General features: G+C 47.0%; 1 protein-coding gene and 1 long non-coding RNA gene across 14 annotated transcripts in view; one reads left to right on the forward strand and one right to left on the reverse strand.

Moving 5' to 3' along the window:
• Nucleotides 1-5,405, forward strand: part of IL13RA2 (interleukin 13 receptor subunit alpha 2) — a 21,725-nt gene extending 16,320 nt beyond the window's left edge. For 5 of the 6 annotated variants that reach the window (XM_010403268.4, XM_019288125.3, XM_019288124.3 and 2 more), the window contains 3 exons: nt 588-772; nt 2,311-2,468; nt 3,256-4,034. In XM_010403268.4, the coding sequence (XP_010401570.1) occupies nt 588-772; nt 2,311-2,468; nt 3,256-3,585 (673 nt within the window). In that variant the 3' untranslated portion in view covers nt 3,586-4,034. The other variant, XM_010403269.4, reaches the window with a different exon arrangement.
• The window catches only part of LOC104691665, a 21,218-nt gene extending 3,913 nt beyond the window's left edge, over nt 1-17,305 (reverse strand). Inside the window, exons 1-8 of one of the 8 annotated variants that reach the window (XR_002046391.3) lie at nt 14,863-17,305; nt 14,250-14,733; nt 13,516-14,142; nt 13,220-13,364; nt 11,911-12,143; nt 11,628-11,792; nt 8,041-8,190; nt 3,817-3,902 (exon numbers count right to left, since the gene is read on the reverse strand). This is a non-coding gene — a long non-coding RNA (uncharacterized LOC104691665). Of the gene's footprint in view, nt 1-3,816; nt 3,903-8,040; nt 11,793-11,910; nt 12,144-13,219; nt 13,365-13,515; nt 14,169-14,249; nt 14,734-14,862 lie in introns of those variants that run through there. The other 7 variants (XR_005604673.1, XR_752249.4, XR_002046392.3 and 4 more) reach the window with 7 other exon arrangements.
• Between the last annotated feature and the right edge of the window lie 575 nt (nt 17,306-17,880).

Below are 17,880 nucleotides of genomic sequence, written 5' to 3' on the forward strand. Positions count from 1 at the left end.
GACTTTCGTTAGGTCTGGAGTACAGGGGCCAGATTCAGCCCTGCCTTGAGGGCATAAACTAGCAGGAATCTTAACATTTAATATGACACACCAGTCAGTATTTCCAGGATGGAGCCAGCAGCTCAGCTTTGGGGAGTGGCCCCCAAAGGCAGTACATTCATGGCACACATCACCTGCCTGAAAACATTTCATTTTGGCTTGGGAGGGCACCTTTCTGCAACTCCAGAGTCTGTGACTGATGGAGCAGGAAGGGCCCTAGGGGAGGATGACTGTCTCCATGAGCAAGGCCAGATTCTTCCCTGGCTCCAGTCACACAGTGGCACCTCTTGTGCTACAGGAATGGGCTTGAGGAGAGCCTGACACAGCCTACAAACCAGCCTGGGAAGCTGTCTGTGCATGTTAATTTTGTGTTTTCTCCACACTTTAGCCATAGCAGGAGTCCAGGTGCTGATCCACAGCTCTGTGCTTTGGACAAAGGGTGGGATATGGGCAATACTCGAGGCTTAGGTCCAATCTTACAAAAAAACTCTTTACCCAAGTAGTAAATTGCCTTGGTTATTTTTTTCTGTTTCCCTCTCCACTGCTAGGTACGAGGGGCTGGACCACGCGGTGCAGTGCGATCACTACATCCAGGATCGCGGCGTGAACGTCGGCTGCGTGCTGAGAAACCTCAGCCAGGCAGAATACCAGGATCTGAACATTTGTGTCAATGGTTCAGCAGCAGCCACCCTGCTACGGCCACTGTACACCACCCTTCGCCTTCACAACCTCGGTAATGACAGCAGGGAAGCAACAGGGGACCCTTGTGGCCACCACAAACCCCAGGCCCACCTCCTGCATTAGGGGTCTCAAATAAATGTGTGCTTTTGTAGGTGGGTGGTTGGAATGTGTGCATTTCCCCCAGGGAAGGGGCTGTGGCATGTGCCAAACAGGACTTTAGCTTCCAAGAGTGTTTGTGGGCAAGCAACACCACCCAGCACAACCCTGGAGGGTCAGTGGGTGCCTCCAAGTGCTGCATTTGGCAGCTGGACAACTGGACATATAAATGGCCTGGTGGGCATACAGCAGGGCAGCTATGGGGTTTTGGCTCTAGTAGCAAGGTCACAGAGATATCTTCATTTACTGCTGATAGAATTGAAACCACTGCTCCACTCCTCACAAGCACAGGAGAGATCTTTAGGCTTTGCTGTTCAAACCAAGCTAAGGTCTGGGGTGAGCTGAGTGCAAAGTGTGATGGGGTCTGTCAGAGCAGAGATGGATTTCAAACCCATGAGAGACAGGGAAAGAGAGTGATGCCTGAGATGGCCACCTAAAAATAGAAACTAGACAAGAATAAGGGAAGAAAGGTAGGTATTGATTTGAAGGGCCTTCAATGGTGCACCCTGGGCAGTCAAAAGGCTACACCCAAGACAGACCCCAGGTCACGAGTTCTTCCAAATTTTATAAGTTTGGTCCATTTGCACGTCAGGATCAATTCTCCAATTACAACCCCAGTTAATGACATAACTACCCCAAGTTTGCCCTCCTCTTCAGAGGCCTTAGTTTACATATTTTGGGGCCTGGGACAATCTAAGTGTCCCTGGAGAGCAAATCTAGAGTGGCTTTTTATGTCTAACCAGCATGAGAGAACAGCAGCTAACAGACCACAAGAAACTTCAGAGTTACACACGAAGCAGTACAGGATTTGAAAAATATAAAAGTTAAACCCTAAGGCATCAGGAGCAAGGCACAGCGTGATGTGCAAACATTACGTGTACATGGGCTTTATTATAGACACCATGCTGGTGCATTTGCCTACAAGCCAGAAGGAAAAATAGCCAGTCCTCCAGCTAAACCACTGGGTTAATGAGCAGGATTTCTGAATTCCATTAATGCTGCCACGTGCTTCGTGTGTGGCTTTGGGCGTCTGACACAAACCAGAGTGTTTTCTGGGATGCAGAGAGTGTGAGATCAGCAGTGCAGTGGAGTGACACTGCAGGGGCCGAGGCTGCCCCAGCAGCACAGGGAGGGCTGGCGGCTGCGAGGGGAACGTGCCGAGCACAGTGCTCACAGCCCTGTGCTTCAAATCCCCTGCACTGCAGCCCAGAGCAAGGACCTCATCCAGCCTGGGTGTCAAGTTAAAATAAATAATCCACCCTCCAGACTCTGTGGTATCTTACTATTCCAGCATCGTGGCTCAGAGCCCCGAGAGCTCAGAAACCCCGTCAACGGGGAAAAGGGACAGAGGCTGGCGGTGATGAACTGAAGCCTTTCCACCAGGAGCTGTCTGAGAGCACCTCCTGACCTCCTCTCTTTTTTCTCCCCTCCTAGCAAAGCCCTCAGCCCCGAAGAAGCTGGTGGTTTCCATGTCTGCAGCTGAGGAGCTCCTCGTGGCCTGGAGCCCACCGGGAGGGAGAATGCCGCCACACTGCCTGGAGTACGAGGTGCAGGTGGCAGAAGATGTGGGGGAAGCCACGGCTGCCTGGGCGGTAGGGACAGCACCCAGGGTGCCCCAGGGAGGGGAAGGGGTGGTGGGGAGGCACAGGCTGCAGCAGGGTGTGGGTTACCCTGGGCACTGACTGTGCACAGCCCCGGCCGGCGCTGCCGGTGGAAATCACTGACCGGCTGCTGCACTGCACATGTTCCTCCTTAACCCCCTTAACCTCCAGCTTCAGCTTTGCTTTAGCAGTAACAGATCCCAGCAGGAGGCTCCAAGTGAGCATTTCCTCATACCTCCTGCCTGTTTTCTCAGAAAACTGTCATTGAAGAAATTTAAAGTTGCTGTGGCTTGTTTCCCTGAATAGGGTGGCACAACTTGAACCAAGGAAACTATAATTCTAATCTCCCAAAAGGAGTGGCCTGGGGCAGAACACATCTTTTATGCATGGTGCTTTCTTCTTGTGAATGATCCAGGTGCAGTTTGGACGGCAAAAATGAAAAGGACTAATTAATCATCGGGGACATACCTTTTTTAATTGTTGTATTTCACTCATGAATCACCTTAGGTAATTAAAAGATTATTCCATAAATTAACAGGCATAAATGGCAACATACATGATGACACCTCCAGAAATTATTTTCAGTAGATTTGTCTTCATAGTCATGTTATTTACATTAGCTTGTACAAAACTATTATGAAATCATTTAAAAGTGCCAAAAGATAATCCAAAGGTTTGCAGAGCCTGGACAGTGTTCAGGAACATCAGGCCACACCAGACAGATCCTGATGGTGGCACGTACTTCTGTGATATTTCTTCTTTTTGTTTTGTTCCTCAGTTTGTGTCGACCCAAATGGAAACTGCTTTAACGATTTCCAGAGCAAACCAAAGCCACGTTTCATGTGTTCGTGTCAGGGGGAGAACAAATATTTTTTGTGCTGACCAGGGCTTTTGGAGTGAATGGACACAGGATTGTTTCTCTGGTATGGAGCACAAAGTAAACCGTGTTTCTTCTACATCCTTTATAAAACCTGTTTGGGTGCAAGTGCTGATGGCTGCCATGGCATCTGCTGGTGTCCAGCACTGGAGGGGGGATGCTGCCTTAGTTACACCTTCAGCCTCCTCCAGCACAGCCATTCCTACAGCTTTGCATCTCCAGTGCAGTTAGCAGGCAAGCCCCAAAATATTAATGCTTCTGCAGCAGCACCTTTCCCTGCTGCATGGGGACAGCTGGGGTGGAGGAGAGACTGCTGAGCAAGAGAGGGCACGGGGTACTTGCAGTATCTCCACAGGGCATCCTGCTGCCTGTCCTGCACCACAGATCAACTCCTTTGAACCCTGTAGGCTGTCTTGGGCTGTCCTTGTGTGCACTGGTTCTGGTGCAAGATGCAGAAGGCAGGGGAGAGGCACATAGCAGTGACTGCATCTATTTGCAGGAGATATATGACCCTGAAGGAGGATGTTAGCCCACCCAGTAGCATATACCTGTAGCAAACAAACAAATGAATAAGTAAATAAAAACATGTAGGGTAATGTGGACACGATGAGATCTGAGCCCAAGCTTTGTAGGAGGTAATACAATCAGTTCTAACATCTTCTTACTTCCTGTCATTTATCTTTGCAGTGTCCAGAAAAGAGGACAAGCAGCTATTTATCCTCATTCCAGTCATCCTGAGTTTGTCAATTAGCCTCATAGTATTTATGTTGATTGGCCAGTGCAAGAAAAGGTAAGCGCCAAGGCAGCCTGTCGAAGCCATGTGCTTTTATGTTGGTGTCTGTAACTATTTATAACTGCAGTTATAACTGAAACATCACACTAAGTGTCTAAGGGCCAAACATTAATAGATGCTCTAAGACTGGACACCAAACAATAGTTTATTTTCAGTAAGCAGCCTTCCTGAGTGTGTCTGTTTCTGATATGAAATGCCCCTACAGCAACCCATAAACTCGCTGCAGAGACTCAAATACAGCTCATAAGAGCTCAGACTGTTTCTGTTAAATGCAGCAGTTACTTGCATGCACAGCAGCATAAATAAAGCTATTATCATGTCCCAAACCACTCAAGAGCAGAGATTTGTCCTAGCTGTGTTAAAGCAGTGCCATTTTAATGGGCTAAATCCTCATTCTCTTGGCACTCTCGTCCCAGCTGTTTACATTCATGTCAGTGATGGCACGAGGGGAAAGCAGATGCAGTGGATGAATTTGTCTGTTTTTACTGATAATTTCTTCGGGTCACTTGGAGAGAACTGATCCCCCAGCACTGATAACTTATCTTTTCCTGATGGCCAAAAAGCATGAGCAAGCAGGAAGCTTTTCTAATAAGCCTTTTAAGGCATCACTCATGAGGGAGACCTGGCTCTAGAAACACCTTTTTGTGGTCCTCAGAAACGAACTGACACCTGTTTGGCAGTCGAATGCACGGAGTCCCAGACACACGCTCCTTCATCTTTGCTTTGCATCCATCTTCCAAATGTTTTGGTTTGTGAAATTCGAACAAAGCGTAGATGCTAGTGATAAATCTGTGGGAAGCAAATGCTTCCTGCATTGCCATTGGGATGTGGCAGTGTGTGACAGGGATGCTGGAGCATGTCCTCAGCTCTCTCAGTGTTGGGAATAACAGTCTGTGTCCATTTCAGACCCCCGGCAGGAAAGCCATTGCACGCATCTGTGGGATGCTAACTCTGCCAGTGCCTGCTGCACCGCTTGTGTTTGGTGGGTTGCTCATGGAACACCATCCCAAGGACAGCAGAGGAGCCCTGAGCTCTCTGCAGCCCAGATGGGTCTTCCCTGCCTGCTGCCATTGGTGAAGCAGCTGTTGCAACTCCACTCCTTAACAGCCCCAGGAAAACTGGAGGGGTTTAAAGTGACTGCAGGAAAACTGGAAGAGATCTAAACTGACTCAGAAGAAAGGTGTTTCTGATAACAGGACAAGGGAGAAAAAAGGGGCAGTGGAAACTGCCATGAATAAAGATAACATGTTGTTCTGTGGGTTTGTTTGGTTTTTTTCTTTTGTGAGGACTAGAAATCTGTGAGAAGGACACACACTGAAGGGCAGCAGCTCACACCCAATGCTACATGCATGCAAACACCTGCATCCAGCCCCTGGACCCCACCTTGCTCTCACCAGGTCTTCCCTGTCCCCAAACACTCAGCCTGCTGAAAGCATCTAAATGCTGAAAAAGGAGCTACGTGAGCTATTTATTCCATTAGCTGATATGCCTTATCTGTTGAAAAGCTCAAATGGGGAGACCTTGAGAGAAACTTTTGCTATAAAGAAGCATGACCACAGCTACTGCAAAGGACAGAAGATTCAGAGGAGAAGCAAGGGTTACTCCAGCAAATGTGACATGGGAATTTCTCTAGGAAGTGGACATTGGCACCAGAATTCAATGAAGCACACGTGATGTTTCTCAACAACAGGTATTCAGAAGATTAAATTGCTGACCAATTTTTAGGAGGTATTCCCTATGATGATGATAGAAAAAAAATTTTAAAATCATCACTGGATGAGATACCCTTTCCTAAGCCCATTCTGGGTTTTTTTGAAGAACTAACCAAGGCAAACACAGAGGTTTAGTGTGGTTTCATTTCATCTGAACTACCCTGAAAACATATTTCATTGCAGGAGCAGTTATTCAAAGGGGGAATTTCTAATGAACAGTGGAAGCTCAGAGAGAAAATCAAGTTTGTGCCAATCAGCCAAGTAAAGAGCCGTACTAATCCAATCAGGAACAAAACATCACAGCAAGTGCTGTCTTACACATCCAACTGCAAAATTATTCAATCACTATCAGCTGCTTCCACTGCTAAATAGGCAACAGCCCAATGTAATTTGGGGAGCAACCAAAGGAGGAAAGAACCAGGAAAAAAATGGTCAGTGCACAAACTGAAGCAGAAAGGAAGTTTCATGGTTGTTGTAATTCTGCTGAGACAAGACCTCTGCCTCTACTGTCTCCTGGGGCTCCTGGCCAGCCACCATGGGATGGCTTTACTTGGAACAATTTGGATTTTCAGAACTGCCATCAGGCCTCTGATGTTCTGCCAGCCTCTTAAACTGTTAAAATGTCCACTAAAAACATGTGAGTGCATTGTGAATGTCCCCAGGGGGAAGAGTAGGGCAGGCAGCCAGGCCCAGCCTGTTGTCCTGGGTACATCTGGTGTGATCTCACCTACTTTACCAGGTGGAATGCTGGGCACAGGCATTTGGATTGGGACAAATACAGCAGCAGCCCCAACATGCTGGATGGGTTTAAACTGGGCTAAAGCCTCTAGTCTATTTTTACCCCAAAAAGGTAAGAAGGGAGGAAGAATTAAAGTGCATGGGTGCAAGTAAGAGATAGCAAAGGAAAGGCTGTTGTACCTCCACAGCTAGAACTCATCCCAAAAAAGATCAGAGCTATTTCAGTAACCACAAAATATAAAAGTTAGGCTGAAGCCTGCCTAGAAACCTGCCTAGTAACAGAGTGATAAATTAAGTACATCTACTTATGGTATCTCTACGCTGCAGCTTTACAGGAGCATTTAGGTAAGGAAAGCTGGGCTTGGCCCCAGGGCAGGGCTCCCTGCTCCCCAAACTCAACCCTGAAGAGGGTCCTCACTGCAGCAGCAGCAAAACACCTCCCACCTGCTTTCTCACAGAATCACATCTGCAGCATTTGCAAAATTTAGCCCTAATAGATGTCCACTCGCCTTCCCAACATCCTGAACCTCACTAGAATTTCAGTAGTAGGCTTTTATCCCATGCTTATATAATTACACTAGTGTATTTCACACAGTAGTCTCATTACAGTGTTTTAGTTCATTTGCTGTAGTCCATAATTAATACTTTTAGTAAAGGACTTTTAAAATCCCTCCTTTGGCATGCTCTGCTCTTATTGTTCCCAGCTGATGTCTGGGTTCCACGTGTTTTTACCATCTAAGCTCCACATGTTTAGTGAGACATGTCTTTGTCTTAGCATACCCATGAGTTTAGAGTCTTCTTTCTGTCTTTGACTGATAAAGTCTTAGAGCCATTTGCTGAAGAATAAACCCAACTTTTCCTACACAGCTTTTCTGTCTCTAGAGAACGTCAATACTTGTCACACATACCAAAGCATGATCCTGTGCATGCTGCAGGGAAACGCAAAATCCATTTAGTCTGTCATATTCTAACTGCTTTTGGGAAGTAGCAAATCAGGGAAGATGAATGCCAAGGTCTCTGAACTCAAAAATCACCCTTCTTCTCTCACTGAGGTATATTTTTAAGCTGCCAGCAAGAGAATAATTTGAAAATCAGTTTACATTCCGTTTCCTCACATCCATCCTCACATTTTTAAATTTTTCTGTCTGGCCTCTCAGTACAAGTGTTTCAACCCCCATAACTTGCCAATGGCTGCAAGACATAAAGGAAGGCTGGCATCTTGCACAGGAACATAGGAATTTCCACCTGAACATGAGGAGGAACTTCTCTGTTCTCTCTGTGAGGGAGACAAAGCACTGGAACAGGCTGCCTGGAGAGGTTGTGGAGTCTCCTCTGGAGATATTCAAAAGCTGTCTGGACACGATCCTAACTAAAGCACGCTTGGGGATCCTGCTGGAGATGGGGTTGAACAAGATGAGCTCCAGTGTTCCCTTCCAGACTTACCCATTCTGTGATCTCCCAGGAACTCTTTACTCCTCTTGCACTTGAGGAAATGGATAGGTGGATGTTGTATCTCACCGGCTGAGGCATCCGTGCTGAAATTTTCCCTCTTGTACGGGAGCTGGAAATTCCACGGCCACTGGGTGTCAGCATCTGTGCTTGGATGAAAGGACGTGGAAAGCAGGTGCAGCATCCGTGCGGCCAGAATTTGGTATTTAGTGCGTGAAAATTAAATAGGGGGGGATAATGGCTCTGTCACCGTTAGAAAGAGTCCTGTTCTTTCTGTCCTGCTAAGCAGAGAGGTGTCACCCCTTTGCTCCATCATTCAGCTCGGGTGTGACTGAGGGGTAACATCGCCTTGTGCCTCGTGGCATCGTCACCATGGCCCAGTGCTGCTACACTGCCCAGATCTGCATCTCCCAGGGTACATGCCAGCCCAAACCAGCCCTTGCTGCTGCCCTCCCCCATGCTCAAGGCACTGAGCACCCTCAGAAATGTCCCACCAGCCCAAACTGGAGGTTTGGCCCTGCCCTGCTGTGTGTCCCTGCCTCACTCTGGCAGCAGCTCCTTCACCCCTGAGCCACCATGGATCTCAGCACCCATCCCTGAGCCACTGCAGCTCCAGGGAGTGCCTAGATCTTGGAAGGACAGCACAGCCCTTCTGGCTGCAGCTTCTAGATGTCAAGGCTTTGGGATGCAGTAGCTAATGATATAATCTAAAGAGCTTCACAGGCCATGGCAGGTTTGCAGCTCGCTGCCTCGTGTGGCATTTGTACATTTGAGAGCATTTTCAATCTCTTTATTTCTATGTAGGAGCTAAATTTTCTCAGGAGGGTCTCTGGTTTTCACAGCTTCAAGGCAAACAAATACAGCTGATGCATGTGCTTAACAGAACAATTTGAGGCAACATATTGTGGCTGAGCCGTCCGAACAGCTGAAATTGCTCTGCAAACTGTCTGTGTCAAGATACTCTTCCTAGAGTATGGAGAGATAAAACAACCAGCTGAAAAATGACAGACACCACAAGGCTTAGCCCAAAATTAAGGATTCATGTCCTTGCCATCCTGGGCTGCTTGCCTCCTGTGTGGATCTGCATCCAGACACAACACAGGACTGCTACATTCAGGAAATAAAATGCCATTTCAGCAAGTTTTACACCATTAAACACATTTAAAAAAAAAAAAAAAAAAGGAAACTAATAACTAATTTAAAAATATTAAACATGGTTTTGATATTTGCTTTCTTGATGGGTCTGCCCAGGAGACAATCTCAGTGTTTAAGTGTGTCTCACTGCAGGGAGAGCTCAATGTGGGTGCTTCCTTAAGCTGGGAGGCTGGATGAGCACGGTGGCAGCGCTGCTGTGGTCCCCAGTGGTGCCTGCACTCATCTCTGACAGCAAGGACAGCCTGCACAGCACCTCTGGCTTCTCTGAGATGCCAAATGAGGTTGCCCTGCCTTGCCTTTGATGGAAGGTGGGAAACGTTCCTGCAGTTGCAGTGAGGGGATTTGAGCCATGACCATCAGTGATCATCCACAAAGGATGTTTTTTGTTTCCTTGCCTGGAAAGCTGTGAATGGAGGTGACAAAGGCATGTCACACCTTTGGTGTGCTTGGATGTCCCACCTCACCAAAGCACCAGTGACTTGCAGGAGTTATTTTCATTTGGGGAAAAAAAAAGTACTTAAAATCAGGGGTTTTTACAAACCAGGGAACACCTTCCTTTAATGTTGTCTAAATACCTTTGTGATTTAAAAACAAACAAAGGGTGGCAGAATACTCTTCACTGGAATTCATGCGGTAGTGGAGAAAACATGCATAGCAGACAAACATGCAGAGCCTGATCTTCCTAGGGATTAAAGCCTCTCTCCAAGGCTGCTCTTGGCCATGCCACCCTCCCCAGGCACTCTCCCTGCATGGCCATGGCACACAAGTAACAGCAAACAGATGCCCACAGTGTGTTAAACCACCCAGAGCGACAGCTCTCCTGCAGAAGACACGAACACCAGCAGCACACGCAGATGTGAAGCTGCTCTAAATTTTAACAAATGCAACCAGGCAGTGGCCTGACGTGAGGTGAGTGTAGCATAAAATGGCTACAGAAAATTTACACAGGAGAAGGAAACAGAGACAGCAGACACAGGATCCCATCCTGTCTCTAGGTATCCAAACATCCCAACAGGGTCTGACTGCAAAGCCAGGGCTGCCCAGGGAGCCTGAGTCATTGTGCCACCAAGAGGTCCCCACCTGAGGCATGAAGCCCAGAAGAGAATAGACCTTGCCTTTTATCTGATGATGTTCCAGCTCTTAACTGTTGAAATGGAAATATGTCCCAACCTTTGGGACTCTCAAATTGATCTTGGCTGGTAGCTCCCCAGAAGTTTGTGCCTGTGATGCCAATTCATTTAGAAACACTCACACTGAGAAAACAATAACCTTGTTGCCTGCCAGGTTCAGCAAAGTTCACTCTTAACAACGGAGAGCTTAAAAGACCAACAGCACAATTTACTTTACTGAAGCAAAAGCCTGAAGTTCCTGGCTACAGCAACAAAGAAAAGTGTTTTAAAAGTCAGGCAGTGCAAGCACAAAGCAGGGTCAGCCCTGAAAGCTTCTCACCAGTGTTTGTTCAACCACACCAGCTGAAGGCAGCCCAAAAGGGTATTACCTCAGTGTTGTGGCTCTCCTGAGCAGACTGAGACTATCTCCAGTAACACCAAATGTCCACGAAAATGCTGTTGTATAAACAAAACACACTGACGTGACTGCATGCAGCCAGGCCTGGGCTAGCCAAGCTGGCTGATTCTGGATGCTTCTGAGAATGCAAGTGAAATATTGCCTCACACAGTTTGGGGCTGGCTCAGGGCTGAGAACACGCAGCCTTCGCAATGCCTTGACTTCGTCTTGTCCTGCGTGTGGGAGATGCACTGACTTGGCACGGCCTCACCTGCCTTCCTCCAAAATTGTGGCATTTTTCGTGGCTTTGCTACAACTTGGAAGGACCATAGCCCAAAAATAGCATTTCCTTCTCAGGATGTTTGTTCTTCCCACATTTTGGGACGTGTCCCTGGGGAGGTGCTGCTGTGCAGATGGCTGGCTTGGTGCCTGGGCTCTGCCAAACCAGAGGATGAGGACAAGTGGGCTGACTTGGGCCCTCCTGCTGTACCTAGGGGATAAATTCCTGTGTGAATGCAAGAGCTGAGCCCTCACTAAGCATTTCAGTTGCTGTTACTGCTGCCTCACCTGGAAGTGCAGTCCCAGACTTGGAATGCCCCACTTGTTAGAAACCTGCTTCTAATTCTTACTTTATTTCTGCCCTTTCTGTATATCAGTGCCTTCCTCTAGCTTAAATAGCTCCTCTCTCTCCTTAGTCAGAACAAGAACTCCCCGATATCCTGGTGGAGAGCCTTTTTTGCCCATCTTTGGCTGCTAGGAGGAAAAAGCCAAGGTTTCTGCTCTTTTCTCATAAGGCCCTTGTGTTCTCACACCGTGCCTATCACCAGGGCTGCTGCTCAGGCCCAACACAGAGTCCCACCTATTCTTTAAAGCAAAAGTATCAGCTACCTACAAACCAACAGGGAATCACATTTATTTACCCTTAAGGTAAGGGGTGAAGGTCTGGCAAAGGAAAACCACCACTGCTGACCATGGTTGGCTGCACCACCGGCTGTGTTGCAGTCAGTAACTCATCCCTGCACTTTGCTGAATGCTCTCACAGGACAGCCTGGTGCAGGATGCAGGCAGCTTTGTCTTCAGTACACCTAGAGAAGGTACAAGAGAGAACAAATGCTCACTTTAGGGTTATCCCACCCGTGCTCCAGCCTTGTGGCCGCGCTGCAAAAAGAAGAGGGGGTGAGTACTTAGCTGAGGGGGCCAGACCTTGCCACGGCTTCACTGGTGAGTCACTGCAACCTGTGGATCTTCTCTGGACACCTTCTGGGACATGAATTACTGGTGCCTGTAGGGAAGGAACCCCCAACACAGCTGAGATCTCTGCTGGGAATTTGCACTTCTCTGTTGCTTTGAGCAGTGTCATGATCTTTGGGAAGTGTGGGCTCCACAGGAGAGGCACTGAAGTCTTCCTCCCCAGAATGTCACAGAAAATGTTCTAGCTGTCAGTCAGAGAAAAGGACCCAGGTTAAAATCTCCAGTGTCTTTGATGAGCATCTGTCACTGGCACCCACCTGTCCTTCTGCAGGAGGAGACACCAACATCAGCAGCACACACAGATGTGAAACCGCTCTCAGTTTTAACAAATGCAACCAGGCAGTGGACTAACAGGCACTAGTTTACAGATATTTTTTTTAGTGTATCAGAAATTTAAATCACTCAAAGTGCCACAATTAGATCCTATTAAAATTATACGTGGGATAATTTGGCTGTATTTTAATTAAACATTAATTTATCCAATTTATGCAATTCAAGCACAGGAAAATTCAGAACAGTGGATTTAACATGCCCCTGTGTGGTGCTGCATGATTCATTTTTCAAGTCACTTAAGTGCTGGTGCCCACTAGAGTAACAAAGCAGCCACCATTGTCCTGGGAAATTGCTGGGGAAATTGTATTTATCTGCTGAGAGATCCTTTGGTTTTGGGGGAAGCAGAACATAAGACAACATTCATGAGAGATGTAATACAGAAGAAAGATTGTTCCAGAGTCTCAGTCTTCCACAATAATTTGTCACCCGTTGCCTGCTGTGAGCAGTCTGTATAATTCTATTGTTGTCACCACCCCAGAGCAGCCAGAGTTATTTGGCCTGTACCACCACTAGACACTTAGCCACTTGCCAGGCCCCTCCACAGATCCTTGGAGCTGTGGCCCAGGAGGACGGGCTTGTGCAAGCTTTTCAGTGGTTGCAGTGCTCAGCAAAGGGTGGAGCGAATCCCACTGGGCAGTGCACCGGGACACGCTGTGCTGGGCCCTAAAACAAGCACCCTCTTGGAGGAACCATGTGGGAGATCTGCCCAGAGCAGAAACCCTGCTGCTGCTGCACTGCCTCCACGTGTACCCACACACCCTCCTGCTGTCAGCAAAAGCTGGGATTTAGGACAGTCTTAAGCAAAATTTTTCAGTGTGTAGCTCATGCACTTGACTGTTCATTAAAGATGTTCTGGTGTGGTTCTTTAATCAGCAAGTGTGCCTCGTTGCATTGATTGTCTGTCTTGTATAGATCCAAAATCCCTCACCTGAAGCCTCCCCATCTCCATGTTGTTATGGGATTGCAGCATCCCTGCACAGCTGAGAGGGAAGGGCACATCACAGAGATGTTTTCGGACAGCTTCAGAGCACAGGTTTCAGTGTGTGAAAAACAAACAAGCAGAAGACCTGAGACTTAGAGAAAAATGAGGGAGAGACAGAACAGACAGTAACAACTTCATAGCTAAAACTGAAAGAAACAAAAGCTTTTTTTTTGATACAGGCACCACCACAAACTACATTATGACTGGAACAGCCCCCATCTCACAGTGACACCGGCACTTACATTTGATCTCCCTGTCACAGGTTTCCTCCCCGGCTTTTCAGATACTCCCATTTTATCAAGAGAAGACTAAAGTGTGATGACATCTCCTGTGGCTCTCTGGGGTCTCTGGGGTGTGTGTGTTCATGTGCACAGATGCAAGCACACATCTGTCTATCTCTGTCCTCCTGCTTCACCTGCTCAAGGCTTGGTGGTCTTTGCGTGCCTTTTCCCAGGAAAAAGATTCTGATGCCTTTTCCGCCCCCAAAATGGAGACAAAGCCAAGTGCAGTTCTTGGCATGTAGCTATCCTGATGATACTGTGACACAGAGAGGAAAGCCATCCAAGAGACATCTGCTCCTTTGTCACATGACGGGCTCTGCTTTTGGAATGCACAATTTGTCTGCCGCAGTATCAGACACCCTTCATGAGCTCAAAGTTAAACGATATTTCTGAAGGGCTGCTTGTGGTTTGCTTTTCTTCCTTAAAAGATGTTTCTTCTTTGGAATTTGGGTCTCCGTATCCAGGGCCCTCATGGCTCCAACACCTTGGATGCTGACTGGAAAGAGAACTGGACACACTCCACACCAGTGATGAAACTCTTCGCAGGGCTCTCCAGAAGAAAGGCTCTAAGGATTGACACGAGTGTCTCTGTAGGGAAAACAGCAAGACCCACACTGCTCATGGTGATTATTCACACATCACCTAACATTTACATCTTGAAATTATCACTCAGATAAAAACTATTGCGGACTTACAGTTGTTCAGACAATAGAGAGCCGTGCTGAGGTGGGATGCCTTGAGACTCCTCAGCATTGGCTCTGAACCCTCTCGCCTCCCAAATGCTACAGCCTCTGGGTATCTGCTCTTATCTTCAGCAAGCACAGGGAGGAGCAGGCCTTCTCCTCAAAGCACAGTCTGTGAGGCTCACACAGGTCCCCAAAGCCACCATGGCTGATCTCACGGATGCTACACCCCAGACCTGGCTGTGTGGGGCAACATGAACAGATGCAGATGAGCCAGCTCAGGTCTGGAAACCAGACTGCCCAGCCATGAGGTTTTGTACACCATGGCCAGCCTTGCTTCTGGCCTCAGGCACGAAGACTGCAAGGCCCTACAGCTCAGGAAAACACCAGTTCCAATCTGGGCTGCCCTCAGGAGCAGATTCTCCAGTGCAAGTCAAAGGGGGTGGTCTGTTTGTTGCGTGTGTGCTGTCCCGTGAGCCCACTCACACAGCTCCATCTGGTTTGGGAAACAAAGCAGACAACATATCTCAGCCTCCAACCATTTCCAAGGAATTATCTTCATTTCTTCAGTCCAAATCAAAACAAAACATTACCAACAGACACTACTTGTAAGATAAAACTGTACCTGAGCTGAGATTTGAGGACTCACACAGAGCTTCCAGCAGGTGTTCCCGCAGGACAGCCCCAGGCAGGGCTTCTGGAGGCACCAGAATGGCTACATCTCAGGAGAAGCAAGGGAGCTGTGGGGACAACTTGACTTTGGTTAAGTTTCAGAGAACTAAATTGATTCTTCAAATTTACGTAGTTTAAAAATTGTAAATTTTAACAGTTATTCCTGGAGGGAGCAATTTGAAGAGGGAGAATAGTCTATCACTGCTTTCACATTTAACAAGTTTTGGGGTTGGGAGTGTTGGGGCATCTGCTGACACTAACTCCTGTGATTCAGCAGCTGTGGGCCATACTTTAAGTATACATCCTTATCCTCTTTTGTTATTGATTTGGTTTTTTGATCAGGACATATTTTAACTGGGGACAGATGAAAGAAAGAGAGGGCATGTTCACTTATTTATTTTCTGATAACCATAAAAAAAAAAAAAAGAAGAATGATTAAACCAACAAACTTTCTTTAATAAATTAATAGCAGCATCACAAAACCCTGATGTGAATGACCCAAAGAAAGTTGGGTACATGACAGTATTTAACCATTCACAGAAGTGTTCTCCCCCACTGGCTGGGAGGAACGCAGGCGCTGTAAGGCAGTCCCCTTGGCTCTTCATCCAAACAAGAGATGGACATCAGAACAGGTCCAGCTGAGGTTGGCATATTTACAGTTCTGGCGCTGAATTTTTTTAAAAACACTTATAAAAATTCTGAAAATTCTCTGTTCAATTCTCGTTATTTACATCCAAATATAGCAGGTTCCCTTTTTGCCCATACAACAGAACTGGCAAGGGTGAGACATGAAGGCTCCTATGCAAAGACAATGCCTGTGTGCAAACTTACACTGAGCTCGAGGGTGCTGTGGAAAATGAGCTATTCACACGACTGACAGATGTGCTAGAAGCTACTGTAATTCAACTTATTGCTAAATGCTTTCAAAATCTGGTCAGTTCTTGTATATATATGTGTGTATATATAAGTACAAACTCACATGTGTATATACACACATATACGTGCTTGGAAGAGATGTGCTATAAATTCACCCAAAGGGGAAATAAAATTTTAAATGCACTGTTATTTTTCTGATTTTTCTGTACTGTTTGAGATAATAAAATCTGACTCAGGGTAAAGGGCAGTCACTGAAGGTGCAAGTTTTTGTTTCTGGCCAGTTGTTTCCCTATGGATTACCTGACCTTTTTGGAGAGGCAAGTGGGTTCCCAAGCATTCAAGCCCACGGTGGTATCTGCAGGCTGGCACACGGAGCAGCTCTGCTGCCTTCTGCAAGCAGTAAGCTGCACTCTGCACTGGGATATCTCATCTGCCTGCAGGTTAAAACTATGGATTTATCCCAGGAGGGGATGAGGGGGAAAAGAAGATAATCAACTTCAATGCATCAGTCTGGGATCAACCCCTCAGCAGATACAACCCATATGTTGTGTTTTAGTAGTGGCCTCAGCAAGGTTGTTGCTGCACACAGCAGTGCAACAGCACAGCGTCACAACTGGCAGAATTTTCCAGTTCTTCTACGAGTTAATTTTAGTGGAATGAACAGAGCAAGCTTAGAGTACAAGCAATTCATGTAAATAAAATGCGATTTATCCATGCCTAGCGTAAGCTTCTCTGTTCTGACAATTATCTTAGCCAGAGGCTGTCAGTGATGCTAAATGCACCCATGTTAGATGGGCACTGCAGCATCTGTGTAGTAGTTAATGAAGATATAAAAACCTTATGGGTGATATCTGGTGTTAGACAATGCTCCACATAAGGAAATCTGTGTGAGAGGCATCACCCCAGAGGCACAGTGCCAGAAAGACAGTGCCCTGGAGGGTTTGCATACACAGGAATGCAGAGGAAAAATAATTCAAATTATACATGGTGTCTATTAAAAGCAGATTACTTAAACTGCATTCAATCCCAATGTGGATGCTTTCATTAAATATGTAAGTAGTGTTAATATGATATACTATAATTTACTTTGGGAGTAAAATGGAATCAATCAAATTCAAAAGTTACTCCAGATTAACATTCCGTGTAGACTAGCTCCAGGTCTGCTTCCTTCCTGCTCCTGGTCACCGTTTGCTTTAGAGCCATGACACCAGCAAATGATTCCAATCACGTGCCCTGTTCAGCCCTCCTGAGACAGGAAGAGGGACCCTGGCTTACACCTCTCTCCAACATTCCCCAGGGAGGCACATCCTGCCCCTCACAGCTTGACCCTGGCCAGCTCCACAAACAGAGAACCTTCTGCTTTAGGCCCAAAGCAGTGTCCTATCACCAGCAATGTGCCGAAAAAGAAAAGCAAGTGCCAAACCAGCTAATGAATAACTAGATGTGAGGAGAGAGAGGAGAGAGAGGAGAGAGAGGAGAGAGGAGAGAGAAGAGGGGAGAGAGAATAGAGGAGAGAGAATAGAGAAGAGAAGAGAAGAGAAGAGAAGAGAAGAGAAGAGAAGAGAAGAGAAGAGAAGAGAAGAGAAGAGAAGAGAAGAGAAGAGAAGAGAAGAGAAAAGAGAAGATGAGATTTGGGCTCTTCCAAAGCTAGAGTGCTCTTCTTCAGGTAGGCCAAAGCCCCTGATCCTCCAGCAATCTCTGAGGGCAGTGCTGGCCACACTGAGCACACAGCCTGCTCCATCCCAGAGCTGATGGTTATCTGCAAGACTAAAAGAGGGCTTTTAATGAATCTCAGGCTTTCCATTTATTGAATGTTTGAAATAGGTAACTGGGGATCACTCTGTTTCTCACAGCTCTTCTCCAAGTCTGAAAGTGATCCCAGTTAGGACTGCAAAACCACACCAGAACTGCATTCCCTACCTTCCTCAGGGGAGCCAGAGCCTCCTGAGGAACAGAAAGAAAACAGCAGGATTGGAGAGGGAGCCAGAGTCTAACAAAGGTCCCTTGAAGTGCAAGATTGACCCAGTATGGCAGAAGCCACTACACATAACAGGATATGTCTGGCCAGGTGCCTGCACAGCCACTACGCTGTTGT

Source organism: Corvus cornix, chromosome 4A, assembly GCF_000738735.6.
Source record: "Corvus cornix cornix isolate S_Up_H32 chromosome 4A, ASM73873v5, whole genome shotgun sequence".
NCBI lineage: Eukaryota > Metazoa > Chordata > Aves > Passeriformes > Corvidae > Corvus > Corvus cornix.